Here is a 10,958-nt window from a genome sequence, read left to right as displayed (position 1 = left end):
ATCACTGAAGAATTTGTAAAAGCAAAGAATAGAAATGTTTTTAATTATAACATGTTAGACATGAAAGATCTATCTAAAAATAAAATATATTAATTTGTTGTAATATTTTCTGATCATTAAATTTTCTTTCATGACATCTTTTCATATGTTCATTTATAATTATAGCATTTATTATGAAACAAGCATCAAAATTATGTCTGAACCATTTAAAGGAAAATTGGTAGAAGTCAATTTTTCCTCGTGGGAGATCAATAGAATTTTACATTAATTGTTGAAACAACTAAGTTCACTGACTCATTGTCTTTGTTATAGAATATGTGGAATATTCTTTTTGTGGAAAATGTGGTATATAGTAAAAATCTTAGTACCCTGCATCCACTAAAAATCTTATAACCCAGTTCACCTCATTCCTCTAAAATGGAATACGCCACTTTTTCATTCAATTGCTAATGTTATAGTCACATTTAAAAAGAAGTTATATCATGGATAGCTAAGACACACACACACACATATACATATAACTCACATATCCTGTTGGAACGGGTGAGTAAGCCGAGGAGAGGGCACCACAGATGATCTGCGTTTAGGACCCGCACATGTCTTAACACGGCCATGAGGGCCAAGGAGCATCCAGAGCAGGGCTGGAGGGCGTGGAGCTGGATGGTGGCTTCTGGAAACAATCAACAGTCCTGCAGAGCTGACACTTGCTCAGGGAAGTCAGTAGCAAATGAGGCTGGAAACAGCAGGTAGGGGCTGGTGTATAAAGTACCCTGAAGTCAAATTCAGGTGTGTGGATTTTACTGAAAGCCAGGGAGAAGTTTTAAGCAGGGATTGTATTTTAGAAAGATAGAGTCTGGAGATGTAACAGTAAAAACCAGTTGTCATCAAGTTGATTCTGACCCATGACAACCCCATGTGTGTCACAGAACTGTGCTCCACAAGGTTTTCAATGGCTATTTGTAAGTACACCTCCAGGCCTTTCTTCTGAGCTACTTCTCGGTGGTCTTGAAACTCCAGCTTTTTGGCTAGCAGCTGAGCGCATCAACCGTTTGCACCACCCAGGGACTTCTGGAGGTATATGGTAAGTAATAACTGTAGAAATCACACAAGGAAGGATGAGGGCCTGACAGACATATGAGAAGGGAAGTAAGAAAGATTTGAGCCAGGGCCTCAAGAATCATTGTCACATGGAAGTCCACGCTGTGGAGGGTGGAGGTTGGCTTTTAAATCCCATGGGCTGGGCTACCCAGTCTCCCCTGGACCATCAGAAAGTTGCAGTCTCATCTTCCCAGAGCCCCCCAAACACTCTGTGGCTGGCCTTTTTCCTGCTGAGCTGAGAGGGCAGCACTGACAGAAATCTTCACACAGCTGTAGAAGGGGCAGAGACCAGAGGAAACGTTTAGGGAGGAGCTGTGCCCAGGCTGAACTAGAGAGCTAGACCCACCAGGGGATCCCCACCTAGGTGGGAATGGGGGCTCAATGGTATTTGGGAACTTTCAAAAGTACTAAAGGAGGCCAGGTGGCATAAGTGGTTTGCGACTGGCTGCTAACCCAAAAGTTGGCAGTTTGAACCCACCCAGTGGCACCACGGATAAAGGCCTGGCAAGCTGCTTCCGTAAAGATTACAGTCAAACTATGCAGCAATTCTACTGGGTCCCAAAGGGGGTCGTTGTCATGAGTCAGGGACCAACTTAACAACAGCTAATCAACAACTGAAGAGCTATAGTGAACTCACTACTGCTCCTCAGTCAGCACAAATACCGGGTGAGCCCTCTTTGTCCGTCTTGTTTTCCTGCTCTTTTCCCTACGATTTCACTGCCCGCAGATGGGCAGGTGGCAAGGGGCTTCCTGAGCAGCAAAGATGGTCTATTAGGAACTTTCTACCCACTAACAGGTAACCAGAAGAGGAAGCAAAAACTGAAGGTTGTGTGGTGGGCACAATAACGGCTTTCCAGAGATGTCCAAGTGCTAATCGTCCCAGTCCTTGGAGCCTGTGAATAAGTTACCTTGCATGGCTACTGGGGCTTTGCAGATGTGGTTAAGTATCTCGAGATGGAGAAATTTACCCTGCTTTATCTGGGTGGATCCAATGTAATCACAAGGGTCCTTAAAAGTAAAAGGTAGATTAGAGTGAGGACTCAACCTGCCATTGCTGGTTTTGAAGGTGGGGGAAGGCAGCCATGAGCCAAGGAATGCAGGCAGCCTCTAGAAGCTGGAGAAGGCAAGGAAAGGGATTCTCCCCTAGAGCCACCAGAAAGGAACACAGCCCTAAGGACGCTTTGATTTTAGTCCAGTGAGACCTGTGTCAGATGCCTAATTTACAGAACTGTAAGATAAATGTGTTGTTTTAAGTCACTAAGTGTGTAATAATTTATTATGGTAACGATAGGAAACAACTACAAATTGTAAGGCTGGTTCCTTCTTGTTAACCAGGTCTTAGTTCAAGCCAACTTTTAGAGAGATCTTCTCCAGCCACATCCCTAAGTGTTTTCTCATCTTCCTCTAGTTACTGGCACTTTTTTCTCCTATGTTTTCCATTATCAAAATACTTCCATTTACCTGATTGCTAGTCTCCCCAACTAGATTGTAAGCTCCAGAACAGCAGGCACTTGGTGCTTTGTCCATCATTGTATCCCTAGCGCCAAGAAAAGTGCCTACACAGTGGAATCTCCACAAATATTTGACAGATGGATGAGTGGATGGATGAATGAATATGGTTGAATGGCACCAGTGACATGGAACCTACTGAGGTGACTGCTCAGCATTTATCATAGTTATGACCTGTGAGGGCTCAACAAAAATGTACACTGTCTTTACATCCCACAGATTTTCAGTGTAGGTCGCAGCTCCTCCAATGCTCCTACTAAGCCTTCAGAGGTCTCAGATTCATGCTGCTATGTTTTGTTATCTTAGGTGCCATCAAGTTGGTCCCAACTCATAGCAACCCTATGCACAACAGAACGAAACACTGCCCGGTCCTGTGCCATCCTCACGATTGTTGCTATGTTTGAGCCTACTGTTGCAGCCACTGAATCAATTCATCTCGTTGAGGGTTTTCCTCTTTTTTGCTGGCCCTCTACTTTACCAAATATGATGTCCTTTCTGGTCCCTCCTGATAACATGTCCAAAGTAATCAAGATGAAGTCTCACTATCCTCGCTTCTAAGAATCATCCTGGCTGTACTTCTTCCAAGACAAATATGTTCTTTCTTCTGGCAGTCCATAGTATATTCAGCAGTCTTCACCAGCACCATAATTCAAATGCATCAATTCTTCTTCAGTCTTCCTTATTCATTGTCCAGCTTTCACATGTATATGAGGTGATTGAAAATACCATGGTTTGGGTCAGGCACACCTTGGTTCTCAAAGTGATATCTTTGCTTTTTAACACTTTAAAGAGATCTTTTGCAGCAGATTTGCCCAAAGCAATGCATCCTTTGATGTCTTGATTGCTGCTTCCTTAGGCGTTGATTGTGGATCCAAGTAAAATCAAATTCTTGACAACTTCCATCTTTTCTCCGTTTATCGTGATGTTACTTATTGGTTCAGTTATGAGGATATTTGTTTTCTTAATTGTGCTTTAGGTGAAAGTTTGTAGAGCATATTAATTTCTCATTAGTTAATACACCAATTGTTTTGTACATTGGTTGCCAACTCCATGATGTGTCCACACTTTCCCCTTCTCCACCCTGGGTTCCCTGTTTCCATCTGTCCAGTTTTCCTGCCCCTTCCTGCATTCTCATCTTTGCTTTTGGGCTATTGTGCCCATTTAGTCTCATATACATGATTGGACTACGAAGCACATTCCTCACATGTGTTAGTCTTTGCCCTATAGACCTGTCTGATCTTTGAAAGGTGAACCTCGAGAGTGACTTCAGTACTGAGTTAAAATGGTATCCAGGGGCCATACTCTGAGTTTCTACAGTCTCTGTCAAACCAGCAAGTCTTTTTTTGTGTGTGAATTTGAATTTTGTTCTACATTTCACTCCCTCTATTGTGATCTAGGACCCTCTATTGTGATCCCTGTCAGAGCAGTTGGGGATTTTTGTTTTCTTTATTTTGAGGTGTAATCCATACTGAAGGTTGTCGTCTTTGATCTTCATCAGTAACTGCTTCAAGTCCTCTTTGCTTTCAGCAAAGTTGTGTCATATGCATATTGCACGTTGTTAATGAGTCTACCTCCAATCTTGATGCTGAGTTCTTCTTCCTATAGTCTGGCTTCTCAGAATATTTGCTCGGTGTATAGACTGAATAAGTATGGTGAAAGGATACAACCCTGATGCACACCATTCCTGATTTTAAACCATGCAGTAACCTCTGTTCTGTTTGAATGACTGCCTCTTGATCTATGTACAGATTCCTCATGAGCACGATTAAGTACTCTGGAATTGGCATTCTTCTCAATGTTATCCATAATTTGTCATGATCCACATAGTCAAATGTCTTTGCATAGTCAATAAAACACAGGCAAACACCTTTCTGGTATTCTCTGCTATTAGCCAGGATCCATCTGACATCAGCAATGATATCCCTCATTCCATGTCCTCTTCTGAATCGGGCATGAATTTCTGGCAGTTCCCCGTTCATGTGCTGCTGTAACCATTTTTGAATGATCTTCAGCATAATTTTACTTGCATGTGATTATTAATGATATTGTTCGATAATTTCCACATTCTGTTGGGTCACCTTCCTTTGGAATGAGCACAAATATGGATCTCGTGCAGTCAGTTAGGCAGGGAGCTGTCTTTCACATTTCAAATTTTGCTACAGCCCACTGTATTAGATTCCGGGGCTGCTGTAACAAAGTACTGCAACATGGGTGGCCTATAAGAACAGAAATTTATTTTATCACATTTCCAGAGGCTAGAAGTTCAAATTCAGGGTGTCAGTAGGGCCATGCTCTCTTTAAAGGCTTTAGAAGCAGATCCTTTGTCTCTCCCAGCTTCTGGTAGCCCCAGGAGTTCCTCCACTTGTAGCTGCAATGTACCTCCATCTCTGCTTCCGTCTTCACGTGGCCATCTGCCCTCTGTGTCTGCTTCTGTGTCTCTTCTCATCTTTTATAAGACATCTCTCATATTGGATTAGGCGCCCATCCCCACCCCAGTGTGACCTCATGTTAACTGAGAGCATCCTCAAAGATCCTATTTCACATTGATAGGTCTTAGGGGTTAGGACTGAAACATATCTTTGTGAGGGTACACAATTCAATCCATTAACATGCGTCTAGAAGAATTTATGCAGAGTAAAATATTATAAATTTCCTCTGCCAAACAAAGCTGTAAAGAAATGTATGAAGAGATAGTCTATCAGTAAACACTAGAAGTGTTCCCTCTGGGTCAGTCACTCCAGGAAGAGAGACCAAGCTGGTTTTTGAAGAGGCCTTGGCTTCTTAGAGGCTTTTATTCAGTATTTTCTAAGCACCACACACAGGCTGTTTCCCCAGGAAATGACATTTTGTCAATCCAGTCCAAGATGGCAAACAAATCGCAGGGGAGACTGGCTGTGCTAAGGCTGCTTCCTAGTTCTGGAGTGGAGGCAACAGGAAAAGGGAGCTGGAGGCAGGAAAAGCAGGCCCAGAGTTAGAGGACAGGACAAGTAAAGATTTTAATTTGCTGCACTCATGAATTCCATCAAGACACGCCTGAGGTACCTATCAAGAAAGCAGGGTGACATGTACAAAATGATGTTTATTGAATCCTGTTTTGGAGGCAGACAATATGAGACCGTTCGTGCCCTGTGAGCTCATTCAGACTTTAGAGTCGTGATTGCTTCCTGTCATTAAAGCTCAGCCACAGGAAACTCTAGCATAAATAATGGAAAGAAATCTTTGTGTCATAAAGGGGAGAAAAGGTGGTTAAAAACACTATAGCTATCACTCTTGTAGTAGCTCTGATGATTGAAATGCCCATAAACATCAACAAAATTTTTATATGTACAGTCTGAAGTATTTACTGCACAAAAAAGTAAAAATATTTACTTTGTGTACAAAGTATTTACTTTTGTACACTAATGTAAAGCTGTAAACTAACAGTCATCAGCAGTTAAGTACTCTGGGTCTGTACTGATACTCCCACTCTCAACTTAATAGCTTATATATTTAACTGATGACTGCTGCCCTCATCAGAAGCACTTGGGATATGGAAAAGGCATTTAAAAAAAAATATGTCATTAACCTTGTAAACTAAAAAAGCAAACCCAAGATGATGAATTACTTTGCCTCAATCAATAAATACTAGTCTCAAGTGCTAAGTATACTAATAAAGACAGAAGCCATCAGTTAAAGAAATCATGGTGTTGTTACCTACTGATGTTCCATTTGCTAATGTGTATTAGTCAACTTTTGGACTTTATCCAACACATACACAGAGATTTTTTTTTGTTTGTAATTCTCAGATTTCCCTTGAACATTTCTTTTCCTTCACTCTCTTAGCTGGATGAAAATTAAACAACTCTTAAAACACAATTTCCAAATTTCCAGCCATCCAAAGCACAACGATGGTCATATTTCAGACTTCGATGGGCTTAGAAGGTTTCCTCTTACCCTGCTGGCAGCTTAAACTGATCCTCACCCTCTCCCCGCCTCCTCCTACCATACTGGAAGCCAAGCTGGCTCCCATCCAAAGACTAACAGGATTCCCAGAAGGTGCCAGGAGGGTCAAGGGGGGCCCTCTCTTTCTGGAGCCACTCTCAGTGGGACTAATAAACCAATGGAAAAAAGAGAACAGGGATTCCAGTTGGATAAAAAGCCCTCAGACCTGAAGGGAACAGTGAAGGACACAGCACAGTACCAAAGCCTGGTGCCCAAAATAACATTTTGAGGCCCCACATTTTAGAAATCCCAGGTATTTCTGGGCACTTCTTTAATCACGGGGAATGGATATCCCTCCAAAAGGCTCTGCCCACATATCCCCCATCACACCCCACTGGTAAAGAACTGAGACTCTCCATTGGGTACAACCGTTTGCTCAGGAGGCAAGGTGAGTCTCCTTCCCCCAATACAGCTTTTCCTATATAAACCATGATACTCACGAAATTACAGGCCATTCTGGGTTTGAGAGAAGCTGCTTCCAGAGCTCTGCAGCCTACTGGCCTGCCCTCCACAGTCCACTTTACCCTTAACCACACCTCCAGTCCCCTTTCCCAGAAGTGTGCTGGTTTGTGAGTCTGAGTACACACCCCATTGGAAATGAACAGTGCAAGGTTCTACGTGCAAATATTGCAAACAATTTTTTTTTTTTAACTATACACTTTTTAAAAATTCAAGTCAAATCCAGGAACAGACTAGGTGGTTGCATCCACCAGCCTCTTATACCCACAACAGGAAAACTCAGTTTCTGAAATAAGACAGAATTAAGGCACCAGCTACCCGACCCAAGGTTCATTCCTTGAGTTTGGAAGGAAGCCTGAGTGGGAAGTGCTGAGGCTTAATGTAAGACAGAGCTTCTCCAGCCTCAGTGCCTCCTGGGCCAAAAACCAAAGGCCTTTGCGTAGGCAACTTGTAGGAGGGACCCTCACCTTCCACAGGCAACTCTTTCCCTGTACTTCTGAAACTAAAACTAGGAAGGCACGTCCCAGAGTCCTGCTTCGTAAGGGCTGCAGTCTACTTTCACATAACACAAAATAGGAGAAAGGAGTTACCAGTCTACCACCTCTTTTTACGCGTAAGCCTTTGCATCACAAGGAATCCAAAGGCACATTCCTGATGGTTTTACGGGTGATCCACAAAGCCTCCCGTTGCTGGGATCATCAGACTGTCCCATATCTGAGGGAAAAATCCCCCAAGATGCGGCTCTGAGCCAGGCAGGTAAGGCTTGAAGTCAGAAGGTGAACATTAGGCAACTGGGTCTTCTGTGGCAGTTGGGTCTGTGTGAGTTCAAAGTGATGGTCACCACCACAAACAAAAAGGTTTACAACAGGAATTTCCCCCAGGGCTGATCCAGACCAGGCCTGTTCCCTAAAAGAAATAAGACAGCAATGTCCGAAAACAGAGCCCCTTGGTGGTCCATGGGGATGGAGCCATCCTCATTCTGGTTGCTAAGCAGGAACTGGGATGCCCTTGTAGGGGGTGGGGTTCAGCTGAGGGAAGCAAAGTTCAGCTCCTCGTCCTCCTGGCTGGCCCTCGCTACTTCCTCCAGTTCGTCAGGGCTGTCGGTGATGTTGGGCTCACTGGAGCACTGGCGGTGGGGTGGGGAGAAGCTGGGTGGCAGGAGCAGGCACTTGTCCTCACTGCCGGCCTCCTCCCCTAAGCCTGAGTGCATCATGGTGGCCATGGCCAGCAGCTGGATGTCTGAGTGGGCATTGGCCACCGTGTGCCGCCGGACGCTGCCACACTTCTCTAGGTAGGCCTCCCCCTCTTGCTCTGTCAGTGGGGTCAGTGCCATCTCATTCAGTGGCCGGCTGACTGTGGTCATCGGGGAGGCACAGTTCAGAAGAGTCACCTTGGGCCGGACCCTGGAGTGCCGTCTGGCTGCAAGAGAAAAATCAGCAAAGGTGGTCAACGGGGAGGGGCAAAAGAACAAAAAAGCAAACCTGTTGTTATTGAGTCAATTCCAACTCAATGGTGACCCCACGTATTACAGAGTAGAACTGCCCTGTAAGATTCTCTTGGCTGTAATCTTTATAGAAGCGGATCACCAGGCCTTTCTCCTGCGGTGCCGCTGGATGAGTCTGAACCATCAATCTTTAGCTTAGTGTTGTTGTGGTTAGGTGCCGTTGAGTCGGTTCCAACTCATAGAGATCCTGTGCACAACAGAATGAAAGTTTAGTAGGTGAGCGTAAGTCTGGGGGGAGAAGGAGGTGGTAACTCAACCTCCTGAGCAGTTTAAGGTACAGCCCTGCTAAAGTGCAAGGGATGGAAAAGAAGTAAAATTATCTCTATTCGAGATGACATGATCCTATATATAGAAAATTCCAGAGTCCATAAGAAAATTTCTAGAGCTAATAGAGGAACTGAACAAAGTTGCAGGACACAAGATTAACAAGCAAAAATCGGTTGCGTTTCTATACCCCAGCGATGAGAAATCTGAACGAGAAATGAGGGAAATAATTCCATTTCAAATGCAAGAGAGAAGCTTGGCAACATCAAAATGTTTCTCTTGCAACTGTACCTGCTTAGGCCACAGACTGCCCTGATTCCTCCTCCTCCCCAATATTAGAAGCTCACCAAAAGACTTTCCTTGATAGATTAGGTTCAAGGGAGTTTCTGCTCTTTCTCAGCTGCTCTGGGAGCTTCATTGGATTTGCCCTACATTCCCATCCAACCAGTCCCCCTCTGAAGACCTGCCACTGGCTGGGCCAGCTTCCAAAAGAAGCCGTCTGGATCCATTCAGGAGACTGTGGCCTCTGCTCTGTCAACAAATGAACTCAGTGAAGCCTCATAAGCTTAAATCCAGATGAAGAGGTACTCGGGGAGAGCTTCAAGTGTCAAAGCCAGGGCAGCGGGGCCATCCCCCAAATCATTCTGAACCAAGACTGCCGAAGTCCCTTCTCCAGCCGGGTCAATGGTCTGAAGCCCTCATTCTGTACAAGTCAATTCTTCTGGATTCCAACAGAGAATGGACTGGGTTCCATGATGGTTCCATGGAGGCAAACACAAAGAGGAAGTCAAACACAAATCATCTGATTTTTAGGCTTCACCACATTCCAGAGACTGAGCTAGCCTTTGGCATGCATTCATCTTTTAAATCTTCCAAAAAACAGAACCTAAGTCATGATACATTGTTAGCTCCCACTTTACAGATGAGAAAACTGAGGATCAGAGAGGTCAAAACTTGCCCAAGGCCACATAGCGAATGTGGTAGAGCTGGAATTCCAACAGGGTCTGTCTCACTCCAGATCCTCACTCTTCCTGGGCTGCCCTTGCAAAGCACACAGACAACTACGATACGGTAGGTACCTCAAGGGCAGGACAAGCCGAGTATATAGGGTTTGAAGACAGGTGAAAACCTCTCCATCTGGGGATAATCAGAAGACTTGCCAGGGCGGATGAACATAGCACATGGGCCTTCAAGGCAGTAGGACTCCCAGAGAGAGGCAGGGGTAACAGTGTTCTGAGCATATATGTTGTTGTACCGACTCGTAGCGACTCCATGTGTGTCAGAGTAGAACCGTGCTCTATAGGGTTCTCATTGGCTGATTCTTCAGAAGTAGATCTCCAGGCCTTTCCTCCTAACCTCTCTTAATCTGAAAGATTGGCTGGAACCTGCTCAGCATCACAGCAACATGCAAGTCTCCACTGACTGTCCGGTGGTGTTGCACACGAGGTACATTGGTTGGAAATCAAAGCTGGATCTCTCGTATGGGAGGTGAGTATTCTACCACTGAACGACCACTGCCCCTGAACATACGTGAATGTATGAAAATAGCACTAAGAGAATAGGATCCTACCCCTTAGGATGAGGTCACCACATCTACCAGCACAGAGCCCCATGGGAACTATTTGGCAGTAACAATAATCGTTTTTTGAAACCTAGGTTCTGCATATTATACTGGGAATAATATGTAGAATCTAGAGTTTACTGTCTTGGAAGAACTACAGCCAGAATGCTCCTTAGAAGCAAGGATGGGAGACTTCATCTCCCATACTTTGGACATGTTATCACAAGGGACCAGTCCCTGGAGAAGGACATCATGCTTGATAAAGTAGAGGGTCAGCGAAGAAGAGGAAGACCCTCAGTGAGATGAACTGACATGGTGGCTGCAACAACGGGCTTAAGCATAACAACAACTGTGAGCATGGCACAGGACGGGGCAGTGTTTCGTTCTGTTGTACACAGGGCTGCTATGTGTCGAAACCAACTGGACAGCACCTAACAACAACAACAACAACAAAGTTTACTGAGTGTGTTCATATCCACTGTCTCACTGTTTAGTTCCAATCTCCTTCTGAAACAGGGAGGGCTGGCCTTATTATCCCCATTATACAGAGGAGGAAAACTGAGGCTCAGCTCCCGTTCTCTT

The 10,958-nt window shown here is 44.5% G+C and overlaps 1 protein-coding gene across 4 annotated transcripts in view; it reads right to left on the bottom strand.

Moving 5' to 3' along the window:
- Nucleotides 1–242: 242 nt before the first annotated feature.
- PRR5L (proline rich 5 like) overlaps nt 243–10,958 on the bottom strand; it is a 100,121-nt gene continuing 89,405 nt past the window's right edge. For 3 of the 4 annotated variants that reach the window (XM_049890886.1, XM_049890885.1, XM_049890887.1), the window contains one exon: nt 243–8,466. In XM_049890886.1, the coding sequence (XP_049746843.1) occupies nt 8,072–8,466 (395 nt within the window). In that variant the 3' untranslated portion in view covers nt 243–8,071. The other variant, XM_049890888.1, reaches the window with a different exon arrangement.

Source organism: Elephas maximus, chromosome 7 (assembly GCF_024166365.1).
Source record: "Elephas maximus indicus isolate mEleMax1 chromosome 7, mEleMax1 primary haplotype, whole genome shotgun sequence".
Lineage (NCBI taxonomy): Eukaryota > Metazoa > Chordata > Mammalia > Proboscidea > Elephantidae > Elephas > Elephas maximus.
Note: the sequence above shows the minus strand (reverse complement) of the source record. Positions and strands in the feature narration are given on the sequence as shown.